Here is a 13,831-nt window from a genome sequence, read left to right on the forward strand (position 1 = left end):
TGACCTGAGTTTTGTGGTAAGCAAGTTATCGCAACATTTCCATGAGCCTACAGAAGAACAGTGGGGAACTGTGAAACATGTGTTGAGATATCTCAAAGGGTCCAAAGATAAGAAGTTGTGTTTTAGAAGAAACACAGATGAAAATTTGGGTCTAGTGGCCTACAGTGATGCTGACTGGGCAGGTGATACTGCCGACAGACGCAGCACTACTGGTTACTGTGTACGTCTATGTAACAACAGTTCTTTAGTTTCATGGAAGACCAAGAAACAGCCCACTGTGGCGCTCTCTACCTGTGAAGCAGAGTATATGGCTCTGGCTTCCACAATGCAAGAGTGTATATATTTAGAACAGCTTTTGAAAGGTATAGATGACTACAGCTACACTCAAACAATAGTGTACGAGGACAACCAGGGAACAATTGCCCTGGCTAAAAACCCTGTGAGCCGACAGAGGTGCAAACATGTGGACATTAAATATCATTTTGTAAGGTCCATTGTAAATGAAGAGAAAATGTGTCTGTTATATTGCACCACTGAAGAAATGGTTGCAGATGTTATGACCAAACCTGTTTCTAAGCTAAAACTTGCTAAGTTTGCTAACGTTATGTTTGGTGCTTAAAAGAAAAGAGGAGAGAAAAAGAAAAAAGGAAGTGTGGTAGAGATTGTACAACTGTTTATCGTTTATTGTACAACTTTTCTTTGATTCCAGCAACCTGAGTACAAGAGGGGGTGTTAAGATATTCATTGTGTGTACTCATGTTGTACAGTGTTTAACTGCATTATGGTTACTGTGGTTTAACAGAGACAGTATTTTAGTTGCCACCACAAGGAGGCACTGTTTCATTGTAAGAGCACGGATGCTGCGTCATCACGCCCCTAAGAAAAAAAAAGTATACCACAACGAAAATGGCACCCATGAGAAAAGTTTTGCCGCGTGTTGATGAGGAATAAAGTTCCCAAAATATTAAGGATATTTTTGCCTCCGTCGTCATTTTCCTTCGAGTTGATCGCTGTCGATGCTGCAATACTCAACAGGTAGCATCACAGAAATGTAGCAGTGACAACAATATTGGATGCTGTAATCGTACTGGGCAATTAGTGATACAAAAAATCTGTTTTATCCTGTGAATAAAAGTATATGTTTTTGTCAATGTACCATAATAACAGAAGCGAAACGCAATATTGTGTCAGGACAATTCACTATTTATGCACAATAAACAAAGGAGCATAGCGCGACAATTTCTGTTCAGCGCCAGACTTGCTTGTAACCTATATCACCAATTATGTTAAGAAAAATGACGCATTAACTACAACAGCAGACTGACCTTTGTAGAAATGCTTGGAGCAGACTAACCTGTGAGCTGGAGGGTTCTGGGACGTTATATTTGGTCTTTGAATGGCTGCAATCCAGGCCACCCGTCGCCTCTTTGTTACTTCGGAAACATGGCTCGAACAATTTCTCTTCAACGACGTAATCCGATAACAACCGATCTCTTTACCCGTCGGCTTCCCGTGGCTGTCATGCGACCGGCTATTGTAGTTAATAATACAACAGCTTCTTGACATTTTTGCGTTTCTTTTTATTGCTGTATAACTGATTTTAATTGAAAGCCTGCGTGCGCTAGTACCGCTTGCCACGAGTTCCCAGAATCCTTTGCGGTTCTACCCGTGAATGACGTCACATTTTCAATCTCTATATAATATGCATGTTAAATTTTATATTTGGGGTGAAATATCAAGTCTTTTCAAGTAAACCGGTTCAAGTCCAATTCAAGTCCCAAGTCATTGGTGTAAAAGTCCAAGTCAAGTCACAAGTCTTAGAACATTTTTTCAAGTCATAAAAAAAATAAATAAATAAAAAAGTCATAAAATTAATGACTCGAGTCTGACTCGAGTCCAAGTCATGTGACTCGAGTCCACACCTCTGTTTCACATACAGCCTAAGGTAAACAACAAGGTTACAGCAATCTAAATAAAATACACTGTAGATTCTTCTGATCTACAGTTAGTGCAAATAGTGTTTTGTGTATGTGTGTGTGTATATATATATAAAATCAATAATGCTAATCAGTTTCACATAATAACAAAATAGTCACCTATTTGTAAAGTGAGGTTAGGGGAATCATTAAAAGCAATGCAGGCAAATAGTTTTCCTCATTCTTCACTGATCAAAAATCAAAGCAGGGATTTCACAGGAAGGACCAAATATGAGGAAATTGAAAACATGATCCAGCCTAAAAGTGACATATTTGCTGCAGCCAAAGCCAGTTGAATTTGAGTGAATAGCTAAGTGCATTCTTGAAAACTCTGGATGCTCATGCTGGTCTTTTCCCCCCCTCTGTGTGATAGCAGGCAGCTGATTGTTGATTCGGGTTGGTCGTTTAAAATCTGGCTAACTATCATGCACACCTTTTCCTGAAACGGTGCTGTGGGCATTTATCTGAGCACTGCATTCTGCTTCTCTACACTTCAGTGAAAAATCATTAGCACGCCAGCTCAGATCCACAGATGTCTATTGGCTGGTCTTCCAGCGACCAATAGCCATCTTCAGGGTGTGGTTAGGGGTGAGCAGAGTCGTCAGCAAGGGGAGGTTGGTCATGGGGCTGGAGCGGTTTTTGGTATTAATCCAGCTCTCAATGGCCTCTTTTTCATATGAGTAGCCATCTGTTTGGGGTGGAAAAAACTGTGTAAACAACACAAAAAAGCACAAAGTAATGATGGAACACACGATCGATGATCTCAGCTCACCAGCAGCAATAACCGGCTCCTTCATCAGTTCTCTGGTGATTGGACACAGGAACTCATCGGGAATGCCTAGACACACTGAATCACTCTTCAGCTCCTCCACCTTCCTCAGGAGTTTACTGCGCAGGCCGACTGACTCTACAGACACACATCAGCCACAGAACAGAGGCACATAAAGACTCGGTGTGCAGTGATTCAAAGAAAGAAAGAAAAAAGGAAAAGGAAAATAGCTGAGCATCAAGTGGAACAAGCTGAACTGACCCAAACACTGACAGTAATATCAATACGATGAAGCCTCTGAGCATTTGTTATTCGTGTCTTTAGCACTGCGCTCTCGGGTGACAAATGTGAGCGTGGGTGAGGGTGGTGGGACCAGACCATGTCTGCTGTCTGTCCAATTCAAAGATAAATGCTCAGCAGCTACCCGGGGGCCAGTTTTACTTTGAAAAAAAAGAAATCATCACACAGAAATTATAGTTTACAAATAAACAATCTCATAAAAAATGCTTTAACTGCAAATGAACACAAAGGACTTTAAACATTGTGTGCTTTCCTCTCAAAGAGGCATTGATTTCACTCTCAGCTTTGAAAAACGCGTCAGGGCGCTCCGTCTCTCTGTCATTGTAGCAGATAAAACAGACTACTACTCTAACACTCTTCTCCAAGTTAGTTCTGGTTACAAGCAAGGTGGGATTCACGCGGCGTTACTAAGAACAGAACAATGTGAACGCGAGCTGCCACGGCGAGGAGTGATTGACAGCGACTGTGGGATGAAAATGACGGCACGGCAATGCAACAAACATTTGCTGACAACTACGTGACGAACACAGGCCTAGCTGGTAGACTGACATCGACAACATAACGCTCCGACTTTGCCGAGCGGTTTCACTTGATGGTGAAAGGGGGGAGGAAAAAAAACAAAAGCGTCTGATCAACTAAAAATAATACATTCAGACAGACTTGGAAATAACCAATAGGGCTTAGGTATAAATCCACTTTATACCGTATGGGGAATTCTGTTTTGATGATTGGGTTATGTAACTGAAGAAGCGCTCCAGATTAAACGTCCGAACCGCTAAGGTCCCTAAAGCTTAGTGGTTTCCCAGTGCAGCCTAATATTACATAATCTTGCTGAGTAAAACCCCCCCACCCCCTCCCCATCAGCAGCCATTCCTTCACCCTTACTTTGATTTAATATGCCATCTTTTATCCATGTAAATAGGTGCAAAAATCCTAATCCGCACGCGGCCGTGCTCATTCTCACAAGAGACCCGGCGTGTAATGCTCATAAGACTGGGCTTTTATCCTTCTGTTCTGGACAAAAAGGAAAGTATTAGGACTGTGGGAAAAGGAGGGAGTGGGGAAGCGGCGCCGCTCTCGCTGAGCAGCGTGTGATGCTCGTCTTCCTCACCGACGTGCAGCTCTGACGCCAGTGTTTCCTTGGTGAGGCTGAGCAGCTCTGTCCCATCTATGTTATTGGCCTTAAATCTGTCCACCAATCCCTCGAGGCCTTCCTCCAGCAGCCACTCTGACACATCGTCCTCCGACCAATCGCTGACCAGCAGCTTCGATCGGCCTCCCGAGGCTCTCCCTGAGAGGGTGAGTCAAAGCAAGATGGTCAGTCCTAGACAGCTTTTGAAAAATAGACACATATTCTCCATGCAAGGCGAACCTGGAGTCCGGCTGACTGCTTATTGATCGTGAGGCTGTGGCTGTTACAGCGATATAAATAAATGTTTGAAAGATTAATGTGAAACCAAACGTGAATAGTGTGATTAGGACAAAAACAATCGCAGGCTTTCGTGCACACTTTGTCTCAGGACTGGAATATTTTTGTATAGAATATCTGCAACACATAATACAGTAAAGCTGTCTTATCACCTTTGATTGAAGTCTGAGCAGATTCTTCTGCAAGACAAACAAAACAAAGAAAAAGAACCGTAAACATGAGAAATGCAATGAAGTCTTTGGGCCAACTGCAAACACGTGAGAGTGGCGAGTGATCGAGGAAACGAGGGCGACCGTGAAACCAACATCTGTGCCCTTCTTTAGGAGACGAAGCTGCTTTAACATGTAAAATCTTAACACACACAAAAAAAGAGCCAATGATGCTCTTGAGCTGAAACACTGTTATTAAAGGTTATACTGATTCGTACTCAGCAGAGAATATAAAGGTTATAAGGTCTTTAAAAAATCCTCTGTTTTTCAGAGCTGGCAAAAAAGGAGCAATAAAAGCTGGCCTGTTACTGCTGAGTGTTGCTTGCTGTTGTACTCAGTCTGCTGTTGTTGTTGTTAAAGTGACATAAAAATGTGTCCAAACAAGAAAAAACAAAAAAAGATAGAAAGAAAACCAACCAGGCAACAGCTTCCCGCCTTTCCGTTGGACGGGGAGGTGCAGTAAGGGAGAAAAACAAAAACAGATTACAGGAACATTTTTACAACTCATCAAAACATAGATGTGACTCTTCTAAAGTGATGCGTGTGGGTTTTTCCCTCCCTACCGTTTCCACCGCAACCATCCTCCAGCCTCCAGATGTTTATGGTCTTATCCATAGATCCTGTAGCAATAAGCGGTGAGGTCGGAGAGAAGGCGCACGCCGTCACGTACCTGCAGCAGAGGATAACCACCTGAACGCTGCTTCTATTCACAATACAGGTATAATTTCTCTATATGGTAAAAAATAACAGACTGACAGAGAAAGGTGTCCGAACAGATTTACCAGGCAAACAGCTTATGCATGATTCACCGACAACAATTATGCCAATAACACAATCACATCGATGTCAATGGGCGGGATTACATTTTCAACATCAATGCAATCATTTCCAAGAATCATACACGAACATAATGATTACCTTGGATTTCAAATTACTCCAGCAGCTTGATAATTGTTTTTATTTTCTACTACTTTTTTTAAATTAAATTACACATACACATACTACTATGCATTAATAATTCTGAAGGAAATTCACAAAGTTTTACCTTATTTTAAACTACATGTAAAAAGAAAAATGAAAAATAAGACGTTGAGTAAACCTTTGTTATACAAGCACTCAAACAGAGTCTATTAAAATCAGTAATTCAGAAGTCAAAGTGGAAAGAACCACATCTCAGTCCTGCTAAGCAGCTCGATGACTTAAAGGGAATCTTTGATGTCAGTTTCCAATTGCATGTTTGCTTGTTTTTAATACCTGGACTTGCCTAGAGTAGCTTTGCATGATTCACAGTTCAGAATAATCCTGATTAATCTTACACTGGGGCTTGGTGCACTGTCTGAAACAAACCGTTTTAGCTCCTTTTCTTTCACTTTAAGGAAACTTTCTTCTGAATGTCTGCTTGGGGGAGGAGCTTGATAAGAGATCTGTCATGAGAGCTGTCATAAGAAACGGTCACAGCAGATGGCTGTCCCTCCCTGAGCCTGTTTCTGCTGGAGAAAGTGACAAAGGTTTCTTCCTGTTAAAATTGAGTTTTTCCTTCCCACTGTCGCCAGCGTGCTTTCTCATAGGGGGTTGTGTACTTGTTGGGGTTTCTTTACTTTACAATATGAAGCACCTTGGTGACCGTTGTTGTGATTTGGCCCTCTAATAAGGAAAATTAACTGAATTGAAGACATGAGCACATTCATGCTCTCTGACCTCATGCAAAAGCAAAGAGTAGGAAAAAGAAACCTCTCTGAAATTGAGTGATTAGGCTGAAGCCTAGTTTGAGCTGACAGGGATTACTTGGACACATCCTCGCCTCATTATCTGGAACTTTGACTCTTTAATATGAGCATCGACTATTCTAACAGGAAATAAGACAAAGCATAATAGGTCTGCTTGAAGCTTTAAAACTGCAGTTGCTTCCTAGATGGCCAAAAGTTTTTTTAATTCTGGCTTGATGCTACATATGTCACAGTGATAAAAATGCTCTCCATCAGGACCAATTCAGTGAAGGCTTACCATGCTGAAAGCCGCACTGAGCATCTCAATAAGGATTAAAATCAAATTCTCAGCGGATTCAGTAAAGTCAAGGCAGCGTTAATGAGTCCAATCTCTCTCGAACCTAAGCTGGATTGCTGAGAAATGATGATCCACAAAAGCTAGCTGGCTTCACACAAATATCTCTACGATTAAAAGAGCTGAAAGAGAGGCACGCACTAACCCGACCTAAGAGACTCTCACAATGTTGTATCATCAGTTTGTCTAACTCAAAGCAGTTTCCTGAAGACATTTTGTCAAGTAATGAAAAAACTTCTTCCCCATTTATCCACTTTTCCTCAACTTGCCGCTTGCTTCCTCTTCAGTTAGTGATTTTCCAAAACGACTTTCATTCGCCCCGCTGAAAGGAGTCTGCTGCCTTTCAGACACAGGTGGCTGGATGGACGTATAAATAGCATGCAAGTGTGATCGTTCAGCTGTGGGTTTTGCGTGGGTGGGAGGGACAGAGTGAGAGTAGTCTTACCTTTTTCTAAAAAAAACACAAGTTTAGGGACAACAATGCAACACAACCCGTTTTAATCATGTAGATCAGCGGCCCCCAACCTTTTTTGCACCACGGACCGGTTTATGCCCGACAATATTTTCACGGACCGGCCTTTAGGGTGTCGCGGATAAATACAACAAAATAAAACTAGTACCGGTACTGAAAAAAAGAAGATTTATTCATAACACACGTGAAAAGACCCAGGAAAACCGAGTTAACGATAAAAACGATAACAAAATAACGCTGAAAACCATACATTTCACACCTGAGCCTCAACTCTCGCGGCCCGGTACCAAACGACTCATGGACCGGTACCGGTCCGAGGCCCAGGGGTTGGGGACCGCTGATGTAGATCACATCATGGGCGGAGTTTCAGCTATCGCTTTCCCCACAAACATGGGACTTAATGAGTTTTGAATTTTGTGTTTCTTTTATACAGACGCGTTGTCCACCAGCAGGGGCGGAGCAGGGTGGTGGCCACGGGCAGACTTGACACCTGGTTGTGCACCAGTTAGGGGGCAAAAACATACTGCAAGAGATTTAGATCCAGTACCTACTATTTCCAGTAGAATATTCTTGCAGAACCCTAGCTACCCCTAACCCTGTTTTAGTGAGAAAAAAGAAAAGAAGTCAATAGTTTTTGATGTGCGTTATCTACTGATGGCCAACAGTCACATATTCTGAATAGAGATTAGAGTCAGAATACTTGTCAACAATGATGAATTGGAGCCCAAACACCTGTTAAAGATGTAGATTTTGTAATAATTTAAAGGTTACATGAAAATATTATTATGAATCTGGCTGTCTCTACATAACTGACTGCCACGGAGAAACCGTATAGACCTCTTTCATCGCTCAGCCACACAAGATGATAAAAACAAGATTGAAACCTCCATGCAACTAGAAATGTTGGTTACCTGGTGACTGCACTCAACTGTTTACCGTCTGAGACTGTTTGCAAGTAGTTGTGGCAAACATCTGGTCATCCAGAGAATGAGTGTCCAACACCCTTAACTTCTGCCTGACCACTTTTGATCATGAAGCGACTGCACAGGTCGCAGACTGACTCCAAACACTTTTGAATAAGTCCAGTTTAATTCATAAAAACAACCAGATTGCCAACATGTTGCAATCAGGCTAAATGAGTCTGTGCTCATGATCACAACTCATCTGCAACAGGTCTCTCTGTAAAAACAACCACTTGGCTATTCTGGTTTTATTCCTATATAAAAGCAACATGGCTAAGTGCCTATGTCATTTCCATCAGTTACATCAGTGTTATGCAGCAACTACATCACTGTTTATGGAGAAATTTACAAATTGCTGCAAGAAGAAATTAAAAACAAGAGCTCAGGTCTGTATAAAACCACAGCAAGTAATATAGACAAAACCAATAGTGCAAAAATGATCACAGTAACTTCAATTATTTTATCATTAGCTTTAACTTTAGCTATTTTAAATATTCAAAATCTTATATTGTGGCCAATTTTGTATGCTGTAATTTCTAGTTTCATCAGACGTATCAATTTAAGAATACAGAAATACAGAATCAAATCACGAACTAAACAGAAAAGAATTCTGCCTGGCAAGTTGGGAGAAAATTTCAGTATCGTCTTTGTGACACAAAGTCGTGCTTATACTCAGTGTGAAAATCCAGCAAACAAAGCCTCACCACGTCAGTGAAAATCAATGTTTACCTTTCGTGCTGTTTCAGCCTGTAAAGCAAAACTGCATTCTCCTGCAGACAATATGAGCAAAAAACAAAACATGAGCTTTCTGTATTCAATCCAGACAGATATATTTTAAAATACAATTTAAGCTAATGCCGCTTGGTAAATCAGAATAAGAGAAGTGCTTACAGCATCATAAATTGTGACTGTTTTGTCCACAGAGCTGAAAGACATAAAAATATGAGATAAAAAAAAAAAAAAGATTACAACCACCTAAAAAACATTTGTATTGCTTAACTGTTAAATGCAGCACAGTAGGCTGGACTCAAATTCGTGTTCACCCATTAAGAAATAGAGCAGTCCATGTCTCCCTCTAGTGTTTGCTCCTGAGTACTGCACCGTTATATTTGTGCAGAGGTGGCCTACTTACACATCCAGGAAAACAATCTATATTTCAAAGCAGACTTTTGATCTCAAATAGATCAAGACACGGATGCTGAGGTATTTCAGATCAAGCGAGGGGTGTCAAATATAGATTTAGCTTGAAACTATGAGGGAATCAAGCTGGCTAGAAATCGTGTAAATGTGCTGCATGTTTTGGCCCATCAAATACAATTTGAGTACAATTTATATGGCAGCTACCCTCACAGTGTACCAGATTTAATTAATCTCATTACTTTGAGAGAGTGGTGCATTAAGCCAACTCCAAAATCATAAAATAAGTCCTAATTTAATATGCAATAATTTCCCAAAGTAAAGAAGAGCAAGTATTATTAATTTAATTATTAAACACAATTAGACAGCAGATGTTTTGAAAAGTAAAGTTGAGCTCTCACCCAGACACAAGTAGCTGCCCATCTGAGGAGTACGCACAGGAAAGGACGGGAGCTGATTGGCCAGTTAATGTGTGCAGGAGCTTCATCTTATACGCTGCGGAAGATAAATCACATTTGCACAAAGATCAAAATACACAGCAAGCTGGACTGTTTTCAGTTTAAGGATTAGATGGTAACATCCAGAAATAAAGAGTCTCTTTAAGGTAAAAAGAAAGAAAGGTGGGGGAGTGAAGTACAAACAGTTCATCTGCAGTTAATTTTAATAACAGCATAAAAAAAACTGGTAGCTCGTTTGGACTTGCAGCACCAGTGATTTGAATCGTTGTGCCTCTGGAAATGCATACACATCAAACTCTGAATGAGTGCACACTGAGAGGCTACAGTTTCACCACAGTGCAGGCTTCAACGGGTCACATGACAACATGATAGTCAAATTCTGCCTTAAATGGTATTACTGTGACAGCTGTTTAGCATCCGTGGAGTCTGGCATGTAGGAACAGAGGACGTGAAATCCAGGTTTGCAATGTTAGCTGATATGCAAAGAGGTCGTAAAAAATAACAACAGAAAGGGATCAAATGAGAGGAGATATACGGAGAGGGAGCGCCGCACTCTACCTCCAGAGCTCAACTTGTTTATGGCCCATATCTTCAGCAGGCTGTCCTGTCCACAAGACGCCACACGAAACTGCACAACTTGACCCCCTGAAAGACAAAAACAATAAAATGCAAAGAGAGTCTCAGTCTCTCACAAAGAAAATTACTAATAAACAATCAGTCCAAGTCCAAACAGAGCAGCAGTGTACGGATCACACCACCGATGGCATTTTAATCAAACAGCATTGCAGTAATTTGACCTTGTGTACTTTCTGGTGACTCTTCTACAAGGGATGGTGTGAGATCACTAAAAAAAATGTTATCTGCATTTTATTTAGTGATTTATTTATTTATTTGTGATCAATAAAATGGTTGTGTCACATCTATTATCGGTGTCTCTTTACTCACATAAAAAAAAATTTTAATCTGAAGAATCCAGTTTGATTTGAAAAAATACTAAATATCTGCAGGAATTGTATGCGTCCAATGTGTAAGGGCCTTTATTCCCAGAGGCTGCTGTAAAACACCCTGATGCACAGCAACAGTTCTCACCGCTGAGGATGCTCGGAGCGAAGGTACAGCAGGAGACGCCCAGGTCGTGGGCGTTCTTCTCTGCGTGGAGCTGGTTCATGCGCAGGTCCCACAAACGCAGGTCTCCGTATGTGGAGCCAGTCATAAACATCTGACTGCAGGGGCTAAAGGAGCAGGCTACCATTGTTGTGTCATTCACTGCCCCGGTCCTTCACAAAAACAACCGACAGCAGCTGCATGAGCAATTTATTTTTCACTTCAGGGCTATTATCATTCCCATTTATTAACACATGGAAACTGATAGTGACAGGAGGCCAGTGCAAACACTGGTGCAGACTCCCGTTTACATTTATGTTCCAGCTCATTTTTGTCATTATAACAAAAACTACAGACCTGTATAATGTTGAGAAGTCTTAATGTTAAGAACATCTTTAAATTTACCATCAGCCGATAACACAATAGCTTATAATAAACAACAATTATTTTAATTCTCAACTAATCTTCCATGTAATCTTGCTATCAAAAGTCAGAAAATTGTGAAAATGCTTGTCACGTTTTTTTTGTGACATTTAGAGTCACACTGCAAGATAGAGGCTTCCTAGCATTTAAGAAACTCCAGCAAGGGAAAGTTCCCTTGTTTTCCCCTTAAATAATTTAGCTTCAGAGATACTCGGTTAACAATTTTACCTTCGCAGCTGTCTGGAGGGAAAATCCCAAAGAGCCAAAGTGCCATCAGATGCACCAGAAACCAAGTGGAGAGAGTCAGGAGAGAAAGCGCAGATCCTGACGGGGCTACGGCCAGGATGCTCCAGCACAGCCTCGATCTCACCCGAGACCATTGACCAGATCACCGTGGTCGCATCTGTGGAGCACGAAGCGAGGAACTGACTACAGGTGCTGAAGCAGCAGCAGTGGACACTGTAGCCGTGACCTGTCAGCGGTGAAAAAGGCAGCTCGGAGAAATCACGGGCGTCGTATATCCTGAGGGTTTTGTCCCCAGAACATGTGGCTAACAGCTTGGCCGAGAAGGCGCACCAGTTGACATCGTCTTGATGGTGTTGTAAAGTGCAGATAAGGGATGTCATCTGGACAGCTGGACCTGAAGATGTCACAGATGGATTAAGAAAATAAAAAGCATAATTTGAAGAAAAAAAAAAAGTGTATTTAAATCCAAAACCACGGGATAAACAAACAAATATCAGACCAGTTTTGATCAGTTTCATCTTTAAATTTGACAACCCTTTTCCACCCATCAGTACTTAAACAACTAGAGAAGTAACAGATTAATTCACAATTTGAAAATGCAACGTTGGCCTTTTTTTTTTTTTTACACTTTTTTACAAATTTAAAACAGCCTACTGAAAAACCCCATTTTACATTTAGTTCCCAATCCGACTCCAAACACTTTTGAATAAGTCCAGTTTAATTCATAAAAACAACCAGATTGCCAACATGTTGCAATCAGGCTAAATGAGTCTGTGCTCATGATCACAACTCATCTGCAACAGGTCTCTCTGTAAAAACAACCACTTGGCTATTCTGGTTTTATTCCTATATAAAAGCAACATGGCTAAGTGCCTATGTCATTTCCATCAGTTACATCAGTGTTATGCAGCAACTACATCACTGTTTATGGAGAAATTTACAAATTGCTGCAAGAAGAAATTAAAAACAAGAGCTCAGGTACTTAAACAACTAGAGAAGTAACAGATTAATTCACAATTTGAAAATGCAACGTTGGCCTTTTTTTTTTTTTACACTTTTTTACAAATTTAAAACAGCCTACTGAAAAACCCCATTTTACATTTAGTTCCCAATCCGATGGCTTTACACATCCCATTATTATTTTATTTGAAGTTGGGCTCAGTTTACTTACATTTTTGTTTCCTTAAAATGGACAACAAAAAAACAACAACAGGAAAATGTGTATACTTCTGCAAAGCCAAGTAACATCCTCTGTCATGTGGACAGCCAAGTTTTTGTTCCTATCTCACCTTTTACAACACAGCTGGATACACACTGAAAGTTTAAACCACCTGAACCCGTTTTCTAGCATCACATGTAAAGCTAGCAGGATGCTGCTGATGCTGTAGTGGCCGTAAGATCCGAGCGAGCTAACTGCGCTTCACAGCCGTAAAAACAGCGTCAAACTTCATGTCAAAAATCAAACAGTCAGCCCGTCTGTGGCCAAAACTGCCTAAGAAGCAAACCCAGGCTGCAAATGTTAAGAAATCTTGTTGTAATGTAACGTGTAACGTCTCCTCACCTTTCCCCGTCGAGATGTCTACTGTCTTCGGAGTTGTTTACTTCCTCGTCAATCACCTGACCATGACGTAATGCGGCCGCGTCACCCTTTCTGTATCGTAACTTTCTGTTGACAGGACTCTAATAGTTAAAGGCCTAAAGCTTGCTTCACAGTCTTTAACGAACAGCCGTATATTAAATGTTTTATTAAAATAAATAATAATGATAATAATAATAAAATATCACAAATATTTAAAAAAAAATAGGAAGCAAAGTTTCCAATCTCACACAATGTACTTTAAATGAATCCAGGTTTGAATCTATCTATCTATCTATCTATCTATCTATCTATCTATCTATCTATCTATCTATCTATCTATCGATCTATCTATCTATCTATCTATCTATCTATCTATCTATCTTTTTTACAAAAGAAAAGCACATATGCAGTACCCAGCGGTGGTGACTTTGATATATGATGTGAGAAGACTCAGAGTGAACTCGTGTTACTTCATTCCATTCAACGATATCTCTTTTCTTTGGCTTGATAAACTCTTGGCGTGCTTTTGCAGTACGCTTTCTGTCATTATCCATTTGCACTGCAACAAGCGCTGTCTGATCAGTTTTGCAGCATTTGGCTGAATCTGAGCAGAGAGTAGAGCCCTGTACACTTCACATTTCATCCTGCTGCTTCTATCGGCAGTCACATCAGCAGTGTACCCATGCCATAACATTGCCTACAGCCT

The 13,831-nt window shown here is 40.8% G+C and overlaps 1 protein-coding gene across 1 annotated transcript; it reads right to left on the minus strand.

Moving 5' to 3' along the window:
• Positions 1 to 658: 658 nt before the first annotated feature.
• LOC309704088 (WD repeat, SAM and U-box domain-containing protein 1-like) lies at positions 659 to 13,183 on the minus strand. The gene is made up of 13 exons (XM_082529041.1): positions 13,108 to 13,183; positions 11,529 to 11,940; positions 10,863 to 11,050; positions 10,332 to 10,418; positions 9,717 to 9,810; positions 9,070 to 9,103; positions 8,908 to 8,948; positions 5,247 to 5,353; positions 5,101 to 5,118; positions 4,627 to 4,653; positions 4,157 to 4,336; positions 2,749 to 2,883; positions 659 to 2,664 (listed from the first exon to the last, which is right to left on the minus strand). The coding sequence occupies exons 2-13, from the start codon at positions 11,924 to 11,926 to the stop codon at positions 2,513 to 2,515; spliced, it is 1,461 nt and encodes a 486-aa protein (XP_082385167.1). The 5' UTR covers positions 11,927 to 11,940; positions 13,108 to 13,183; the 3' UTR covers positions 659 to 2,512.
• Positions 13,184 to 13,831: the final 648 nt, after the last annotated feature.

This window comes from Aulonocara stuartgranti (genome assembly GCF_965226115.1).
Source record: "Aulonocara stuartgranti genome assembly, chromosome: 1".
NCBI lineage: Eukaryota > Metazoa > Chordata > Actinopteri > Cichliformes > Cichlidae > Aulonocara > Aulonocara stuartgranti.